Raw genomic sequence first — 22,594 nt, 5'->3', positions numbered from 1 at the left:
TGAGAGAGATTTATATCAAAATTCTTCGAAATACAATGTTGTCCCACGATTGTCATATTTTCAGGGTAAATTCTAAGAAAAAATTCTCTCCGTGTAATATATATGAATAATCCTGCGTGGTCTACAATGGATCGACATTAAAGAATGTAATATGTTATATATGTATAATGTTATATAAATTATTTGTCAATTATTATAGAAGATTAATATGTCAGAAGATTTTATTAATAGCTTCTTTAGGCTATTAATAAAATACTGTATATTATAAAATTATTAAAAAGTATTAGAAATAACTAAATATAAATAAATCACAAGATAGTATAATAATAAATAAAAATAATTATATAAAGTCATGTAAACGTAAGTTCTGTATCATATTTCGGCTTTATGATTAATTGGATCAATGCTCTTATATTATGTCTTCTGCTGTGTACCAAAACCATTTTTTAATTAAGTCTATGAATACCTCGAGATATACTTTACGCTGTATTATCAACTTTTGAATTTCAGATAAAATATCTGAAGTTAGATTGAAATTAGCTGAGAATGTTTTAACCTGAAACAAAGTAATTCAAGATATTGAATAGTAATTTATTTTTATGTAGCAATTAAGTAAAATACAACTTTTAATTTAATTAATTAATTAATTAAATTTATTATTTAATTTTTTATTATTTAATTTATTAAATCTTAATTTTTAATTTAATATGATATTGACGATATTAAGATAAGTATACAATATGTACAAATAATATAGCATATGCGTATATGCTGTAAAAATATTGTTTTTATTTGAGGATTATCTTCGTGAATCGGACAATTTATTAATTTGCAAGAATAATTTTCTAGGAGGAAATTTTTCTAAGTTATTATTATTATTTTTTTAAATTAAATTTAATTGAATCATCAATCTAATATTAATTCATGAATTAACATTAAAACAAAAATTTGATTTATATTTTGAAGCACACCCTGTTATTACTTAATTTTGCAATGTGGTTATCCTCAAAAGTAAAAAATTACTATCTAAATGTTTAAACACTGATTAACATTAATTTAATTATATAAAATTAATTTATAAATTTCATATGACGAACAGTTTTCATTTCAAGCGCACCATAAATAAGTTCATTAAAGCCGGCGGTACACAATGCTTGTCTTCTTGTTGGATTGCTAGCTTGATTCTTGCCACCATATTGGCTGCGATGTTATAGCATTGTCAATACTGCAGCATAGACTTATAAGATACAGACGGAGCGTTCATACGAAAGAAGCTGAAGACAACATTGAAGGATAGCTTTACTTTAAATATAGTATATAGTTATTTCTCTCTTTTACAGTGAACGGTGGGGAACCAATCAGTTTGAGCGTAAGGCCACAACTCAAATAGCGTATTCGATTTACTGACTCGACCCGATTCCGAGGCAATAGTCTGTTCTGTTTAGCTGCAAAAGAAGAGTTAAATTGTGTAAGAAATGCAGCTAAAAAGAACAGACTGTTGACTCAGAGTCGGGTCGCGTCAGTAATCGAATACGCTATAGAGGAGTTGTCTATTTTGTCGAAGTTGTTCTCGGCCACTCCCCGGCTTGCCGCGGCGACCAATGAATTCACTACTAGAAAAGAAGAGGACTACACCGTAATTATATTTCTTTCTTTCTATCAAGTTTTCAAAAGTTTTCAGCTTCTCTCATCCGTCTATCTTATAAGTCTATGTACCGCAGCCAATGCGATACAAGATTCTAATCCAGCTAGAAATCCAGCGGAAAAAAAGCATGTGCCGCCGACATATAATATAGCAGTAACACTGCAACGTTATAAAAGTGTTGCTGCAAGATTCTGTGCTGTTTGGACTAATGCACTATTCATATATATGTATAGGCCCGTATTCAGAACGCGCTTTTATCGATAAAAGCGCACTTTTATCTCTGAAATTCTATAATATGCGTGACGTAAAGTATAGTATGTTAGCGTGCTAACATCGTTGTAAGCGCGTTCTGAATACGGGCCATAGTCTATATATTAGGGCCCGTATTCAGAACGCGCTTACAACGATGTTAGCACGCTACATACTATACTTTACGTCACGTATATTATAGAATTTCAGAGATAAAAGTGCGCTTTTATCGATAAAAGCGCATTCTGAACACGGGCCTAGGTTAATATAAGTATGTAAATCCAGAATCATAAAATTTACCTTATCAACTTGTTCTTTAGTATAAATATTTTCAAGAATAAATTTTATTACTTCAAGCGTAGTAAATAATCTATAAAAACAAAATAATATAATTCTTATTAATAAATTTTTACGAATAAGAAAAAATACAATATGCATTTATAAAAGTAAATATTATTACATGGGTTTTATAACCATAATGTTTTTTAATATGTAGTCGAGAATCGTATCATTGCGCACATGCTTTTCAAGAATGTACTTGAAAATTAATGAATGCTCATCTCTGGGAAATAATGAAGCATTTCTGGCTATATTTAAATAATTTATGATAATATCAGGATCTTCAGCGCAACTCAAACCCGAAAATAAGCTTTCATCATAATTTTCTCCTTTTTGTTGTAATTCTTTTTTTAGATATAACTCCAACATTTTATCCCAAGTAGTCCTATTGGCTGCCATCATACCAGTACAATACATAAATAATGGAATTCTAAAAAAGTAAGTATATACATATTAATAGGAAGTAGTACATGCATTTTATACCTATAGTCGACTCTCTATTTTTTAAAGTTACATATTAATTTTTTCGTTCTCATTTTTTATAAAGCAATTATTATTTTGTAAAATTAAATTTCCTTTCTGCACTATTCTCCTACATTTGTAATGTAGAATATTTGCCACGTCATTACATTATCATGCTGAGATGCGTTCCAAATTTTGACTCTGTCTACTCCGAGTACCTTTTATCCTTGTTCATCATTCAATGGACAATAAGGATAAAAGATACTCAGAGTTGACAGAGTTAAGTTTTAGAACGCACCCCTGTAGTATATAACATTTGACGGAAGATGCATAGGTAATGCCTTTCGTCAATTTAAATTGTTATATATTTTCGCTTATACACAACGGCATATTTATTATGTTATACGATATACGTCATTAGAATAAAAATGGACTTCCGGGAAAAAGAGTAAGGATGATATTTGATTTCGATGATTTAAAGAAATAGAGAATCGGTTTTAACATATCCATATGCACGCATGAGCATGCACGTGTTACAAATACAAGTTATGAGATAATCGTAAGTATGAAATTTACTTGTGAATTTCATTGTTAGCGAGATATTCACTTAATTTAAGTGCGGTTATTTTCTTACATCCCTCATGACCAATAAGACATGCCCATTCTAAGGCTTTACTCCTTGTTAGTTTTGTGATGTAATCATCATTAAGATCTTCTTCATATCCTATGTAGTAAAAAAGCCTACTAAAGAGTTGCTCGAAGCGTACCTAGAAATTATAAAGTAATTAACTTAATTATTAAGTATTGATCCTTTGATATACACTTGTGATCTACATATAAGGATATACAATTTTGTTAGCGTTTTATCAATACATTAACATCACATGAGCATCAGTGAATTTGTGTCCAACTTTTACTAAAAGTATTAGGAAAAGAAGGTTACTGATAATAGACGTTATTGCACTTATTTATACTTGCGTATGGTATATATGCAAGTATATATATATATATATATATATATATATAGTGTATATTAGTAATTCAAGATTGAATTATTTAAAGCAATGAAGATCCAGCTTCGATCGTAATAGGCATTTTAAATTTCTAGTATTGATTGTGCTTCTCACATATGCGGTATAAAATAAAGATTCTTAATATTGTTAATATAATTTATATTACACATATTACGCCATATTGTTTCGTTATATACTTATGATAGCGATTTTAATATTTATATATGTTGGCTTTAAAAAAAAGTTCATTGATTTTATAAAATTGCGGCCAATTATAGTACTATACTAGTAATCCGAAAAAATTAGAATATGCGCATTATATTTTATATAATTTTAACTGTTTGTACGTTACCTTGATATGTCTGACCTCTGGGAATAAAAGAGTCTTTGCCATAGTTTCTACAATTTGAAATAATGGCTGCCAAGCTACGTAATCTCTGTCTATAGCGAGATTACTTATCAATTGCATGAATAAGTCTACATTTGTTTCATTATTTATTACTATGGCAAACGAATCAATAATGACTTGAGCGCGATTAAGAACGTGTATATTCGTATACTCTTTGCTCTTTAAGTAGTGCAAAATTTTTTTCCAATTCGTGACATCGTAAGTAACACAATAGTATCCTGTCGCATTATTCGTTATATTTATTACTAGATTGAATTTATCAAAATGTATCTTCAAATATCTATATTTTATTTTTTCTTAATGTAACAGCCCGGTAAAAAAAGTTATATGTATATACGGACATATTTTATATACAGAGTGTTTAATCATTAACGATAAAACTTGCATAGCGGCAGAATGGACTAATCACTAAACTGAGTCAAAAAGTTCTTTACCATTTTGCAATTTTCGCAATGGTTAACCAGATATTAATTTATGAAAACATTTAACCAAATTCTGCCAACCTTATACCGCCAAATGCAAGCGGGCGAAATAAGACCGCCCAGTAATATTCGCCGTCGTTAGACACGTTAATGCCAATCACTAAGTTTCCACTGAGGGTTCAAACGAGGTCAGAGTGCAAAAACCGACCAACTACGGTCGAGCATTCCCCTCTCATTTGATTGTAAGAGGCGAATACTCGACTGTGTGTGTGTGATTAGTCAATTCCCAAACTATAATTATATATGAAACATTTTTTCCCGGGAGTGAATGTATTGTATATAAATATTATAAAGAAGTATGAAAGTTATGGATTAAAAATTCTCAGACAAGTTCAAAATCAAGAACATAAAACGTTTTAAAGATGTCTTAAAAAGGTGTCATTAAGACATTATTTAATGATCTTTATTGAAACATTTTATGTTTCATTTTTGGATATGCTTGTAGTCTAGATTATTTTACATTAATTAATATTTGGGAAAATTTTGAAGAATTTAATTATTCAAATATTCTTTATGCTTTTACAAATAAAAAATACATAAAATTGAATGATATAGAATTGTAGAACTTTCGTGATAATAGAAAAAATAAAATAAATAAAAACGTGTAAATTTGTTTATCCATACTTACCAGTTTGTTGTAAATTGACAATAATCCAATCATCTGGGTTAATTATGAAGCTTATATTATGTTGATCTGGTCGTAACCAATAACGAGGTACAGTATTGGAGAAATCCGGATTAGATTGCGTAGCGAAAGTTATAGGGATCCACCATTTAGTAGTTATATTCTTAGTCTCACCCGAAAATCGCCGGACACATGTTTGTGATATTGTTACTTCACCAGTTTCGTAATTTCGCTTCACATGTACAAGAGGATAACGCTCTTGATTCATCCAAGTATCCATCACTTTTTTTATTGTGTAGTTTTCGTGCGGGATATCAGATTCGTCTAGAGCACTTTGCATGGCTCTCCACAAATCGTTCGGAGTGGCCGTGCTAAATTGACTAAATTTGAAAAATGACTATTATTAATAAAGTAGTACATAGTGGAATGTAAATTAATTGTCAAATGATGTATGCAAATATTAATATAAAATTAAATTTATAAATATATATATTTCTACATGTATATTTATGTATAAAACTTGAAATATATAGTTTACTTTTTAAATCTCTTAGAGTGAAAGTTAAACCAATCTTTGGAAAAGAGAATATTTTCACTCTTGTAGTGACAAATTTTAAATTTACTATTCTGGAGAATATATATATTCTCTCCAAAAAATGAAATTCTACTCCAAAAAAAGAAAGTGAGATTTCATTCATTTGGAGTGAATCTACTCCAAATGAGAAAAATTTTATTCCAAAAACAACGAAAATTTTCATTCTTTTTTCCACCACCAAAAATATTTTAATTTTTTTTTTCAAAGACTAGCTCAGTTTTCAGTCTTTTGGAGTGAGATTTTACTCTAAAAGATTTAAACAGTAAAATTAACTTAAATTAAATTATAATTAAATAGAAAGTAAAATGTACGCGGTTTATAATTGAATAGTAATATATGATATTGACGATACATATCGTGAGTATCTAACAATAGTATATTTCTGAAATACGAACTTATATATTTTTCAATATAAATTCAAGAAATTTTATATTATATGATACATAATATGATAAATACATGATACTTAATATTGTGATATGTACGTCTGTGTATATATATGTATATATATATATTTATAAAATATGTGCATGTATTATATATTTATATATATACAATATTATTAGATTACATTATACACACTTACTGCTTGGACAAATACGTAACGAGACCCTTTCGAAATACCTCAGCGGTAATTGTATTATGTAACATGCGCAATAAAACTGGCGCTGCGATAATACACACCATAAAATATATATTAATAATACATTTAAAGTAGATGCATTTAAAGTACATACATAATTAATATGTATATACTATGTATAAAGATGCATTGCGCTAAAGAAGTATTTGTTGGCTAATAGCCTATAGTGTCTTATTTTTTCTTTGTGCTAAACATTAAGTTTAAAGAAATCTATGAACAGCAGTTTAATTTTATTTTCATTATCTTACCTTTTTTATAAACTTCATTAGAAAATATCGATAATTGTTCATCAAAAGTATTGCCAAGCTTCAATGTGACAGAATTCCATGAGCCTGTATCTTCAATCAAGCAATAGTGCATTTTCTCAATCACAAATAGATCCATTGCCCGCCAATCTTTAAAAATCTGAAGAAAAAAATGCTTTGACGTGATACTGAATATATATGAAAATACTAAAAATTCGAAAAGTACGTATTAGAAATAAAAACTAATTCAGATGTTATTTTCAAAAACAATCCTATTTTACATTTCATAACATCTAGATTGTATTAATTCTCTTGCTTAACTTTTTAGAAGAAGAGAGAGCAGTATCTGATTTAATTATTTTTAAAAATGCTGAAGATTATTTAATATGAAAATGACATTATTCAATATGAAAATAAAATTGAGATATAAAAATACAAAATATTGAATTTTATTATTTATTTTATTTTATGAAATACTGAATATGATGGATGCAGAGAATAAAATATTTATGAATTTTGGTTAACTTTTTTATGATTTTGAATTAAAATTTTTGCTATTCTCTCTCACTTACTCACACACCACACACATCACACACACACGCGCGCGCGCACACACACACACACACACACACTCTCTCTCTCTCATTCAGCTATATATATATATAGATACGTTATATGAAAATATAGTATTTAATTGTATTTTTAATTAATACTATTTTAATCTTAAATTTCGTTGATTGTGTACGTTTCGAAAAACGCAGCAAGTCCCTCACTTAACCATAGGTAATTCCACCAAACTGGAGTGACCAAATTGCCAAACCATTGATGTGCTAGTTCGTGTGATATCAGCAGTGCTTGTGCTTTCTTATATATTGGATCACTTTTGTCATCGGAAATAACATTGGATTCACTAAAAGATAAAACATAACATAATTATATAAAATATTCCTAAAATATTTTATAATATTACTATATAAAATATGCAATCTAATAATATGTATGTGTGTGTGTGTGTGTGTGTATATATATATATATATACATTAAATATATCAATATGAGAGAGCAAAAAGAAGAGAAGGTGTAATAGATAAAACACGTTAATAATTATGTAAGACAATAGTTTTCATTTAAATATGAAAATATATATTTTTTTGACATATTTTCTGTAAGAATGTTTATGTTTTAAATTACTAAATTTCGAATGCTAAATGTAATATTGGTTAGATTTAATATATAACTTAACAAATTTCTTTAATTGATTTATGTATATTATTTACCGATAAATGATAAGTCCCCAATTTTCCATGCCGTAAACTGTAAAAGTCGGTATCAAGACATGGTCCATTTTGGGTACCTTCTGGAAAATATTGGTATATTGAATCAAGAACTCCACGACCTTTTCAGCAATACTGTGTGCGAATTTTACTTTCGACGTCAAAGACGACTTGCACCACATATTGATCGTCTCGTTTGCATTGGGAACGCGGACAAAATCGGACATTACAATCGCTACGATATAAGTAGACATTATAGGAGTGATGTCAAAGTGTGTCTGCATCATACTATCTTGTTCTAAAAATTGCTCTCGTATTGGCATATTCGACAATACACCATACTTCTGATGATGCTTTACAGAAATGTTGAAGGTAGCTTTTAACGCTGGCTCGTCCCAACATGGAAACATTTGTCTGGCGCCATTCGGCTCGAAATGCGTTGCGGCCAACCACTTACTATTTAATAAAACATCTTAAATGATGATAAATTTGCCACTTATATCAAGTAACATGAAAATTTAAAGGACTTATTGTTAATTATTGTTTATTATTATGTATACCATCTTTAGTAAAAATTTTGTTAAAGATAAAAGTCGAAATGCTGTATAGCCATGCCATTTTATTTGAAATTAAAACTATACTCTTTCAAGTATTATATTATGCATTATATACGTATTTTATATAGAGGAAAGCCTCCTATTATGAGATAGGTGCCTAATGTGAGATTGCGGCGTTTCTACTAAACTAATAAACGCTATCTATTGGTTCCATCATGAATTTATCGCTCTTGGATTGAAAATTATTTAGTAGAAAATTCCTTATTAGATCATGCCTGTAGTCATTATAAAACAAGATTTTAGAATTTGGATGTCTTTAAGTTTCATTGAGATGAGCATTTAAACCTTATTTATTATTTAATAAATAAATATTTGGCAATAAATTCTTCATGTAGTGATAGAGTAACTAATAGAAAAATAGGTCGTACTAATAGAAAAATACAGGATATGTTGAATTGTTTAGTGAAGTTAGATTTGATGATGGTAAAATCATAAGGCGTGGAAATCGTAATATGAGATACCCAAGGTATTCCTAATACGAAATAACACATGCTCCTATGTTATAAAGAAAATCGTTGCTAAAGTATGAATGTTATTGTACAATAATAAATAAGACAAGCGCGGAATGAACGTCGATTCTATATCTACGATGCTTGATTCCAACTATCTGAAAACGAGTTCTGGGTATAATAATCTATCGCATGCTCATTTTTCGCGCACGCTGGCTATATTTGTTTGTACTTTAGAAACATTAAATACAGTTTTTTAATTGTAATATTGATATACTTTGCATTTTACTATCGATTTCTCGGGGCATTTCATATTAGGACACAATTTTTTGATTTGCGATTTGCTCTTTTTACATTTCTTTAATTTTCAAAAAAAATGGAATTTGAATTATATTTTATGTAACGTTATCTTAAAGCTTATTAAATTCCCTTCAAAATGACCTATTATTTTTTTAAATTCTGCCTATAGACTTTTAGCATTTACCCAAAATGAACTCAGTATTAATAGGGGCCTTTCTTCTATATATTATACATATTTACTGAAAAACGTTTTATGTATGGAAATAAGATAAAAACAAAAGAACATGGTAGGAAAAAACATTTACATCACAAATATATTTTTTATATTTTAATATTTACTTACGTGTCGGTTCTTTTATCATTTGTGTACGGAAATTTCATAAAACCTCCTCGCAGAGATACAGGTAATAGATTACCAGAAAATTTCATGTTCAAGATGTAAAAACCGGGTAATAATACATTGTTGAAATTCAGTGTCAAAATATTCGTTGCATTGTTATGAATATGTTTTATCGGTTTATAAACCGTACCTTTATCACTAATCAACATTGTAGCTGTTCCATTTATTTCTAATTCTCTCGAGTGTAAGCTTATTTTTGACGATACATAACAAATCTTGAATTTGACATTGGATTTACCGTAAAAAGTAAAGTTGCCTTCTTCGAGATATAATGTCAGACTGATGTTATAGTGAATTGGTATCGTGTTGTTCGGTAAACGATCAATATATTCTAAACTATATTGACCGACGCAAAAAACCGTTTTTATGGTCAGTATTAGGCCAATGTTTAATAACAACTTTAGGAATATCATATCGAATTCCTGTTTATCTTATCTGCGACTTTTTATTAAAAAAAGAACAAATATTATATTATACAATGATGTCTGAAGTTACATTTGAAGTCTAAATTTATAAAGTCTAAAGTAATTTAATATTAATTTTCATATAAAAAGAGAATGAATGGGAAAAAATAATTTTTCGATTTTTATTATCCGCAAATTATCTGGAAATGAAGAAATTGGGCATAAATTAAATTTTATGTATCTGTAACTGAAAAATATATATTTCTTATAAAAGAAAAATATATAACTTTATTTTCATTGACAACATTAAATATTTTTAATGCGATGTATATGCATGTGGAAGCAAATTTGAAGTAGGCACATTAAAAATATTTAATGTTGTCAATGAAAACGAAGTTTCAAATAACTTAAATTTAATGTTTACTTACATTAAATTTTATACAAATCTACATAAAATTTATTTAAAAATGTACTAAACTTCGTAAAATTTTATGAAACGTACACTAAATTTCATGTACATGTACACAAATATACTTTTCAGTCACAGATACATAAAATTTAATTTAGTAATAAAATTGAATTTAATTTATGCAACTTAAAAGTACATTAAATTTCATGACATTTTTAACAATATACACAAGAAATTACAGAAATGAGATAATTCTCGAACAATCGCGAAAATAGTTTTTAAACCGTCTTTTACTCATGCGTTATCTTTTGAAATATTTGTATTACGTTTTATATATTTTGTTATGTAATAAGGAGAATAAGCCTTTTGAATTACTATCATTTTTAACGACTTAATTTGTAAATTACCTGTTTGCAGATTAAAATAAGGTTGAGAAAGATTCGTAATTGATTATAGTTAATTACAGTTAATTAATTTATTTCTATACAATTTAATATCCAAGTTATATCAGCATAATTGCATTGTCATCTTGTCGTCTCGAAAGATTCTCGAATACTGACTACAATATCAATATCTGTGATGCTATTACATGTTACTTAAATATGCTGTAAGGTAAAAAAAATGTCCTATACTTACAGAATCCTTGAGTTATAAACAATTGAAAATAAGAATCTTTTTGTAGAGAAGCTAAATAATTATAATAAATATTTATTAAATATTAAGGGCAATATGATTAGATTACATTCTACAGTTTGTTTTAAGTAGATGTTATTTTAACATAAATTTAATATGCGCAATTACATAATACATAGTACATATAAAAAGTTACACAATTTGTAAAAGTTTGTGATAAATGTCTTAACATAAATGCGTGTTTTTCGCGATATTTTTTATATTGAGATAATCGATTCAAGTTATTAAAACAATTCGAGATAGAAATATGGTTAATAATGAACATGCTATATGATTATATAGATTTTGTTTTTTTCATAATTAAGATATTCTTTATCTAAAAAATAAATAGCGAATACAAAAATGTATATATTGCAAAAATCGTCACATTATAGGTATCTGATTATATAAATATAAAAATAATTTTAACTATAACTATAATAAATAAATGACATATACACAAAAAAGCAAATTTAATGAAGTGCCATTATAAGTACATGAAGTCTGTGTGATCACACAAAACTTATCTTGTTAAATTGGTCTTCATTAATATAAATATTGGAAATAATATTTTTCAACATTGTAATCGTCGTGAGTGATATACAAAAATAAAATAAAATATCCATGTTTGATACTATTATTTATCAAAAACGATATATCAACAAAATGTCTTTATTCGTATTTAATTCTTTCGAGATTTATAACATATAATTATAAGCTTCTTCATATGATTATTCTTATTTATATGATTAATGATATTAGGTTGAAAAGATAAAGTATAATTTTTTGATCGCAATTCTAAATGTCTGATGCCATAATATTCAAATATTTGATGATAATATCATAATCTTTAGAGTAAACCAAAAAGGTTTTTGTCACGTATTTGCATACCTATATAAATTCATCGTTTGTCCATATATGATATAATAGTATTCTAGTATAATTGATATTAAACTGAATAAATAAGTATGTCTATTTTTATCATCGAGAAATTCTGATAAAAATGAACAAGTTAAAAAATTGAGTGATTACAGTACTAAGATAAGTAGTATAAATACAGTAAAAATTATTAAAAGTATAAAGTTTCATTACTTTTTGTTTCTCGAGATAACTTCCTTCTTTCTTTTTTCTATTTCTGTAACTTTAATACTCTCTTTTTATGTATCTACTTGTTTGTCTATTTATGTTTCCTCTATTATACATATTATACATATTTGTGCAATATGTGCACGTATGTGTATCTGATATAACTTTTCTCTCCAAAATTACACCTAATGCAGATCACTGTTTAAGGAATTATTTTTGCGAATAAATGCATCTTTTTCTTCTGTAAAATTAATTTGTTTAAAATAGACAAAAATATACAAAGTGTGAGACGAAGGAAATATGAGTTATGAACAATACGAGATATTGGGAATCCACAGAAATAATAACTCTTGTTTAAATGAAACCTTTTATTACAATCAACATTTTATTACAAAATGACGTTATAATTTCACATATCTTCTATTCTAAATAACCCAAATCAACCTATAATAATAATTATAATAATAATGTGCTATAAAAAGTTTAAGTATTTGTTATTAGATAGCAACTCTCTCTCTCTCTCTAGTATATATATACATATAATATCTAAAAAATATTATAAATTTATCATTTGAGACAATTTAATTACAAATGCTCCGAACTGAATGTAATAAATCAGAGTTACAGTGTTTATAAAAATATCTTACAAATGACATCAAAGAGTCTAATATGTTATATAACATAAATTATTCGTTATTGAGAAAAAATTAATGTATTAAAATTTTATTAATAGCTTCCCTAAATTACTAATAAAATACTAAACATTATAAAATTAGAAATATTAAAAATGTTTAAAAATCAATTATTTACAATTTGATATAATATAAATAAACATAATTTTATTATTAAAAAGTTAATATAGGTAAATGTAAATTTTACATCAGATTATTTTTTTATTATACGATTTCTCTCTAGGTGAATATCTCGAAAATAACTTCTCGTGAAAGTGAAATTTTTTGAAGTCAAACTTCCTTTTAACATCGTGTATGACTTTCCAAAGATATTCTTTACTATCGTTTATCAGTTTTTCAATTTCAGACAAAATTTTTGGATGTTGTTTAAAATTAGTTTGTGAGAATTTTTTCACCTGAAACAAATTAGTTCGAGATACTGAATAAATAGTAATTTATTTTTATGCAGCAATTCGATGTATTATAATTTTTAATTTAATATAATATTAAGATATATGGCATGTATACAAATAAAAGGATCGTCCTTTATTTAAGGAAAACCATGAGAATCGAATGAATTATTATAATCCACAATAGGATAATTTTCCTGAAATTTTTCTAAACTATTTTCTGTTAAATGACCGGTTTAATATTAATTAGTGAATTACAAATATTCGATTTATATTTTATGAATTTAGCACACATCGATTTTACACTTGATTTTATAATATGGTTTTCCGCAAAAATATAATGCATAACCTTTATATGTAAAAATACTGTTGATTATTAATATTAATTTAATCATATAAAATTGCATTAATTTATAATTTCTCATGTGAAACTGTCTTTATTTAAAGCTTATAACAAGAAATTTCAATAATATTGTAGCATTTGCAATGTTTTAACAATTTTGCAACGTTGTAGCAATAATAATTGCTACAAGATTTTGTGGTTTTAGGGCTAAAACGATTTTGGTAGCCGATAGATATCAATACTATATATAATAACTATGAATTTAAAATTATAAAATTTACCTTGTCAATGTCTTTATAAAAATGAACATTATCAAGAATAAGTTTTATCACTGTAGGTGCACTAAGTGATCTATAAAAACAAAATAACATATTTATGATTAACAAATGGTTATGATTAAGAAAACAGTATAATAGACATTTACGAAGAGAAATATTTTTACTTAGGTTTTATAGCTTTAAAATTATTTAATATGTATTTAAGGATTTTATCGTTGCGCGAATGTTTCTCAAGAATATGTTTGAAGACACGAGTATGGTCATCATCGTCAAAAAATGAAGCATTGAATGCTAATATATTTAAATAGTTGATGATGATATCAGGATGTTTAGCGCAACTCAAGCCCATCAATAATCTTTTTGGGTCCTCTTTTAGTGTTCCTTTTGCATATATTTCAAACATTTTATCCCAAGTAGTCCTATTGGCTGCCATCATACCGGCACAGTACATAAATTTTTCCCCTCGTAAAATTCTAAAAAAGTAAATATTTATTAAGAAAGGATACATATATTTCATACAGTAGCCGATTTTCTATTTTATCAAATTTCGTATTTTTTACGGAACGCGCGTTCCTTAATCCTGTGACATGTTAAACAACTATAAATTTGTAAAATTAAATTCTCATTCTGCGCTACTGTCCTACTCTGTAGTGTAAAACACTTGTTATATGGCATCACATAATAATATTACAATAAAGAAACAAAATAAACAAAGATATGTCGGTAGCGCAGCTTGTCATTTTATTGTACTTATATTTTTGCTTGTACACAACGTCATATTTATTCTGTCATTATATCATTATTAAATAAGAATGGAGATTGACTTATATTGAAAGTGTAAGACGAATATTTGGTCTTGATTGACTGAATTTGAAGAAATAGGAAGTCGACTGTAATGTATCCATATGCACGTGTATGTATGCACACACGAATACAATTTACGAAATAATCAAGAATGTAAGATTAGTTATTACTTGTAAGTTTTGGGATTTGTGAGATGTCTGTTTAATTTAAGCGCGGTCACTTTCTTGCATTTCTTGTTACCGAGATCACATGCACATTTTAAGGCAGTTAGTCTTGTCATTTTTGTGACATCGTCATCATTACCATTTTCTTCGTATTTTATGTGCCGAAGAAGCTTATGGAGGAGTTGCTTGTAGCGTTTCTAGAAATCATAAAGTAATGTATTCGGTTTAAGGCACCTCCAAACGACATGGCCAATGTACAATAACTTTACGCACATTTGTTAAATATTGGTGAATATTTATATTGATAATCATGTATGTCGCGCGCGCGCGCCCGTGTGTGTGTGTGTGTTATGTGTGTAATATTTGCTAATTTGGCGTACATTAGTCACCCAGATAGCAACGTATCCATCTTGTTGCTGGCATGTTGCTTGCTAAATATGTATTGCTAAGTAAATAAGTATAAGTTGCTACCAGAATTGCAGCAACTGAGTCCTTATTTGTTGGCAATTTGATACCTTAACGATAACATTGAGTAGCAACTTACCAGCAATTTGTCGACAACTTTAAAATCGTCATTATTAAATTTCGTACTGTTGTCATAATAATATGCAACATCATACAATGCTGTCATATTGCCGCCAATGCAAGATAATATTGACACAACTATCTTGCTGTTAAACTGCTGGCAATACATATACACATTGTTGTCTGCATATTGCTACAATATCGGTATATTAGAAATCGTTGAAGACAATTCTACGATAAGTTGTCAGCATCATAAGCAATCACGAATTTGTGTAATTTTGTTTAGAAAAGCTTTGCTATCTGGGCATATTGGCAGAATCTGAGTACATGGTTTATTGGTACTCAAACATATAATCAGTATATGACAATATATATAGTTTGTATTACAAATATTATATTGTTATATATTTTTAATTGCGTCATATTATATCTTTATATACTTGTGAAAGTGGTTTCACTATGGCGTAAACGATAAAATATACATAATTTGCTAGGCATTTAATATGTTAATTGGAATGGATATTATGTGTTCACAAACACATGAAACGATTGTTGTAGCTTCGTAATTGTATATTTAATACTTTATTGTTCGTTTTTTTACTATATTTTTATTTTTATTTTTTTAGTATTATAAGCCACACAACACATATTGTTATATGAAAATGTCATTTTTTTATATTAAAAAAAATCTGCTTCAATTACATATTACGTGCAAATAGTATAACTTTTCTACATGTTGGCTTTTAAAAAAAATTCAAATTTAAGAACCAACCAATTTGTATAGTACAAAAAGAAATTAGGATTATTCATAATACTTTATGTAATATGATGTAAGATCATACCTTGACATGTTTCATTTCTGGCAGTAAAAGAGGCTTCGGCATAGTTTGTATAATATCTAACAATGGTTGCCATGCTACACCATCTGTATCACGCTTGAGGTAGCTTATCAATTGAAGATATAAATAACCACCTATTCGATCATCCACTACCATGGCATGCAAATCAGCAATAATTTGAGCACGATTAAGAACGTGTATATTCACATACTTATCAGTGTTTAAGTAATGTGAAATTTTTTCCCAATTTTTGGTATCGTAATTAACACGGTAGTAGCCTATTGTATTATTCATTGTATTATTAAATCTTTTTAATAAATTTGAATTTATCAAGATATATTTTTAAATATCTATTTTAACTTTTTTTTTAATGTAATACACAAATGTAATATATTATATATTACTATCACAACAAAGTATAGCAGTTATGGATTCTAAATCATTTTATATTAATTAATATTTGGCAAAATTTTGAAAAATTAAATACATAAATTTCTTTTACGCTCTTACAAATAAAAAAATACATGCAAATATATTTAATAAAAACGATGTAAAACTTTCGTAATGATAAAACAAAATAAAATGAATAAAAAGATCAAATTTTTTATATATATATTTACCACTAAGTTGCAAATTAACAATAATCCAATCATCTGGGTTAATTATAAAGCTTATGTTATGTTGATCTGGTCGTAACCAATAACGAGGTACAGTATTCGAGAAATCCGGGTTGGATTGCGTAGCAAAAGTTATAGGGATCCACCATTTAGTAGTTATATTCTCACCCGAATATGTCTGGACACATGTTTGTGATATTGTTACTTCGCCAGTTTCGTAATTTCGCTCCACATGTACAAGAGGATAACGTTCTTGATTCATCCAAGTATCCATCACTTCATTTATTGTATAGTTTTCGTGCGGGATATCAGATTCGTCTAGAGCACTTTGCATGGCTCTCCACAAATCGTTCGGAGTGGCCGTGCTAAACTGACTACAAATGTGACAAACATGGAGTAATGTACATTGACTATTAAAGAATCTAAGTGAATATTTAATGTAATCGGATATATGGATACATGTAAAAACTTATTATACCGTTTCATACAACCGACATATATTAAATTATAATTGAACAAAAACGTTAAAGACGCTATTTATAATACGCTTTTATTATATAGTTAACGTTACGTATATTATAGAAATTCATATAAAAGTGCGTATTTATCAATAAAAGTGCGTTCTGAAAGCGGACCAAAGTGTACAGCCTATAATTGAACAACAATAATCGAGCGCATATAAATTCTGATACTATATATTTCATTATAAATATTAGAAGTATTATTATACTTATAATATTTAATATTATATGACATATAATAATAATGTAATGCTACATTAAATATACTTACTGTTTAACCAAATATGTAATAAGACCCTTTCGAAATACTTCAGCAGTAATTGTATTATATAACATGCGTAATAAAACTGGCGCTGCGATAAAAAATACACATCATAAGATATCAATTAATAATACATTTAAAGTACATACGTAATAAATACATGCTATGTAGAAAGATGCATTGCGCTAAAAAAAATATTTGTTGGCTGATAGCCATCTGTTTATCTTTTTCTTTGTGCTATATACATTAAGATTAAAGAATCTATAAACAGCAGTTTAATTTTATTTACGTTATCTTACATTTTTTATAAATTTCGGTAGAATACAGCGACGGAAGTTCATCTAGAGTATCACCAAACGAAGTCTTCAATGTGACAGAATTCAATAAACCTGTATCTTGAAGTAAGCATCGTTGTATGTCTTCCACGTCCAATAGATACATTACTGATAATTTGAAAATCTAAAGAAAAAAAAGATGTTTTGAAGTGACTGAATATTAAAAATTCTGAAAAACTTGCATTAGAAAAAAAAAACTAATTTGTTTGCTACTTCCAGAAACAATGCTATTTTACATTTCATAACACGTAGATTATATTAATTCTTTTGTTTATTATTTTCCAAGAAGAGAGAGTAGTATTTGGAGACACTGGTAGTGTCTCGGCGCTAAGCCAAAGCGCAGCGACACTGTCTCATTTACCTAATCATTTTTAAAAATGTTGGAGATTATTTAATATTAAAATAACATTACTTAATATGAAAATAAAATTGAGATATAAAAATACAAAATGTTGAATTTTGTTATTTATTTTCTTAAATACTAAATGCAGCGGATGCAGAGAATAAAATATTCATGAATTTTAATAAGCTATTATAATATTCTTAAGTGATTCCTAAATATGAAAGAGTAATAATGTTCAAATATTAAAAAATTAAAATAACGGATCTTTGTACGATATGACAATTATTTATAATATTTGTTAGAGATTATTTAATATAAAAATAAAAGAAAGATACGATAATTCAAAATATTAAATGTCATTTCTAAATGTAGCAAATGCAAAAAATACAATATTTTCGAATTATAATAAAATGATTACAATAGTCTTACGATTTCTAAACATGAAAGTAATGTTCAAATATAAAAAACATTAAAATAGCAAATCTTTAATTCAACAAACACGAAAAACAAATATCGTTTTTAATAAGAATTTATATTAAAATATTTTTATAATCCGTTCCAATAAACATGTTACGTGCTTTTTATAATTTTAAACTAAAGCATGCGTTATGCGCATTTAGTTCCATCATGATATATTTTATGAAGATATGGTATTTAATTGTATTTAATTGGTATTATATCCTACACTGAGAAGAATGATTTATTTTTATTTGAAAATGAACAAACCAGAAAATTCTGATTTAATCAATTCCGGAATTCCGATTATCTCAACTATAATTTTATAGTAGATTTAAAAAAATTTTCTTAGTGTAATCTTAGAATAAAATGTACTATGAAATCCTTTTTTCAACAAACAACCTTGCATTAATAATATTCAATAACCTTTTCGACTACGATTTTTTTGATAAACGAAGTAATTCCTTCACTTAACCACAGGTAGGGCCACCAAGATGGAGTAACTAAGTTGCCAAACCATTGGAGTGCAAGTTCACGTGTTACTAACGTTGTTATTGAAATTTTCGCATATGTTGGATCCTTCGCGATATCATACATAAGATTTGAATAACTGAAATAACATGATATAATTATGTAAAATGTCATTGAACGTGCAGTCTAATCAGTTACGTCTGAGTAATTATAGTGCAATTATGTTATTCATAATTCTCTTACGTAAAGAATTTGAATATTTAAAATTTTTTCTTTTTATACATATATGTATGTACATATATATATGTATATATATATGTATATACATATATTCAGGGATAAGAAATAAATAACGCCGTTATTTTCACGGTTACTTTTTGTAATAATAATTTGATAGTAACGTTTTTATGTCGATAAATAATAATTTGATAGTAACAATTTTTATGTCGATAAAGATAACTTTAACTAAAAACTAAAGGTTAGGAAAGTCACTTTTGAATGGTAAAAATTTATTTTTTTCATAAGTGTCTTTTTCATCCTTAACTTACAGTTATAGTTGTCATCATCAAAAATTACGACGTATCAATCAAAAATTGACCAAACTATTATTATAAAAAGTAACGGCAGAAATAATGAAGTTACTTATTACTCATCTCTGTGTATATATAATATATGTACGTATATGTTTGTCAAATGTACATACATGTGAGCTAAAAAAAAAGAGATAGATGTACTGTATTAGTTACGTTTCTATTTTTTAAGACAATCTAAACATTAAAATATATACTTTTTGATAATTTGTGCAATAGATTATACGTATCTTAAATTACTAAATTGCAAATGCTGAAATTAACATTGATTAATTTTATAATAGCTTAATTAATTTTGTATGAACTGTGTATATTACTCATAAGTGATGAGTCCCCAATGTCCCATGCCGTTAATTGGAAACTCCGGTATCACGACATGATCCATTTTGGGTATCTTCAAGGAACTGTTGGTATATTGAATCAAGATTTCCGTGACATTTTCAGAAACATCATATGCGAATGATAGATATGCTGGTATTAATGACGATCTACGACACCAAAATGTATGGATGGTTTCATGTAATAAGTGCGAAAAGCTGATGAATCGTAACATCACAATCGCTACGGTATGAGTGGGCATTATAGGAGTAGTCTCGAAATATGTCCTTCTCATCTCATCTTCGGCGTATATAACTTTTACTGGCATATTTGATAGTAACTTATATTTTGCATGGTGCATTACGGAGATGTTGAAGGTGGCTTTTAATGCTGGTTCGTCCCAACACGGGAACATTCGTCTGGCGCCATTCGGCGAGAAATGTGTTATAGCAAACTCTAATCTGTTTGATAAAATGTATTAAAAAATAGCAAATATTCTACTTATGTCATCTAACTTAAAAATTTAATAAATACTAATGATTGTTAACTGTCATTAATATTATTACATGTAAAAAATTTCGATAAGAGCAAAAATTGAAATACTGCATAGCTGTACCGTTTTATAATTAATTTGAAATTGAAATTATCGTTTAAAGTATTAAAATATACATATATTTTAATATGTATATACATATATATGTATATTATAATTATATTTCACTGGAAAACCTTTTTATATATGGAAAAGTGATAAAAGCATAAGAAGGTAGTAACAAAAGCTGTTTATTATATATATTTGTAAATATATTTTTATGTTTTAATATTTACTTACTTTTGTCCTGTTTTGTCTATGTACGAAAATTTCATAAAACCCAGTTCTTCGGAAGGCTCTGATAAATAACCGACAAATTCCATATTCAGGATATACAGACCGGGCGATAATACATCATTGAAATCCAGTGTTAAAATGTCGGTTACATTATTATGAGTATGTTTCATCGGTTTATAAATCGTACCGTTGTCATTAATCAATGTTGTCGTTTCAATTATTTCCAATTCTCTTGAATGTAAGCTTATTTTTGATGACGCATAATGAATTTTGATGTTGATATTAGATTTGCCGAAAAAAGTATAGTTGCCTTCCCTGAGATACGTTGTTAGATGGATGTTATATTGAATTGGTATCGTGTTCTTCGGTAATCGATCAATAATTTTTAAATTTTTTAAACCGATGCAAGGAATCGTCCTTATAGCCAATATTAGACCAATATTTAATAACAACTTTAGAAATCCCATATCGAATCCCTCTTTTTATCTGCGATTGTTTGTTAAAGAAAAAATAAAACAATACAAAATTATTGTAATTTAATATCAATTTTTATATAAAAATGAAAAGAATTAGAAAAAATAATTTTTGCACTTGTTTATTATAAAAATCATATGTATTTAATATTTATTGAGTATACTTTGATTTGTAATTAATTTATCTTATTGTCTTTTTCATAGGATTTTTTTCTTAAAAAAGAAACAAAATAGAAAATTGATTTATTTCATTTAAAAGATAATTTTAGACGTCTATGTAGAGTGTTTACATTTATCTATAGTGAATATTTGCTACCAAAATTAAAAAAACGTTAACATATTGATATGAGGTAGAACGGAGCTATTAGAGCGGTCAGTGAAAATTTACGATAGCAAATAAAATCTTTCTACAGTGACGTGTTTATAATTACATTATACGATCATGATTGCTCATTGAAAGTACAAGCACAATCTTTAAATAATCAAACATATGCTCTTCAGAAACATAAACATTATCGCGAGAAATGGACGAAAAAGGCATGTTCTACTCTATATTTTGTGTAAAATTTGAATTGTTTAGTTATTGGTTGATTAATTATTTAAAGAAAAGTTTTAATCTGTTTCTTAATTCGATTTGACTATTTTGATATATTTTCACCTAATATAATATTTATCGTTTATTAAGATTTTCTTAAGAAGATTTTACTCTCGGGATGTATTACGTAGAATTTTAAAATTATAATTGTTATGTCTCTGCAGTTTTCAAATTTATCAAAAAAATAAAAATATTGATTGAATTAATTTTTAATTTATTTTTAAAATAAATTATTAATGGAATTATACACAAAAAAAGTATTTTAAAGCTCTTATTAATGTGTTATTTTTGCACAATATAAGTATTTATCTGAATACTTTCTTTTTGTTATTTCTGTAAAGTATTTTTTTAATATGTATATGTGTACGTATGTGTATATGTGAAGAATATACTATAAGTAATAATTAACATTATTTTAAAAAACAAAAATAA

The 22,594-nt window shown here is 27.1% G+C and overlaps 1 protein-coding gene across 1 annotated transcript in view; it reads right to left on the bottom strand.

The window, feature by feature from the left end:
• Positions 1-22,594, bottom strand: part of LOC108766034 (uncharacterized) — a 54,769-nt gene that overhangs the window by 10,796 nt on the left and 21,379 nt on the right. The window contains 19 exon segments of the mRNA XM_018515051.1: positions 1,717-1,731; positions 1,734-1,788; positions 1,791-1,850; positions 2,195-2,264; positions 2,451-2,663; positions 3,272-3,462; positions 7,506-7,617; positions 7,985-8,437; positions 9,691-10,182; positions 13,406-13,428; positions 14,024-14,093; positions 14,329-14,493; positions 14,995-15,185; positions 16,356-16,630; positions 16,973-17,343; positions 18,042-18,211; positions 19,313-19,496; positions 20,265-20,726; positions 21,098-21,325. Of these exon segments, the coding sequence (XP_018370553.1) occupies positions 1,717-1,731; positions 1,734-1,788; positions 1,791-1,850; positions 2,195-2,264; positions 2,451-2,663; positions 3,272-3,462; positions 7,506-7,617; positions 7,985-8,437; positions 9,691-10,182; positions 13,406-13,428; positions 14,024-14,093; positions 14,329-14,493; positions 14,995-15,185; positions 16,356-16,630; positions 16,973-17,343; positions 18,042-18,211; positions 19,313-19,496; positions 20,265-20,726; positions 21,098-21,325 (3,800 nt within the window).

Source organism: Trachymyrmex cornetzi, unplaced genomic scaffold (genome assembly GCF_001594075.2).
Source record: "Trachymyrmex cornetzi isolate Tcor2-1 unplaced genomic scaffold, Tcor1.1 scaffold57, whole genome shotgun sequence".
Lineage (NCBI taxonomy): Eukaryota > Metazoa > Arthropoda > Insecta > Hymenoptera > Formicidae > Trachymyrmex > Trachymyrmex cornetzi.
This window is presented reverse-complemented; position numbering and strand designations above follow the sequence as displayed.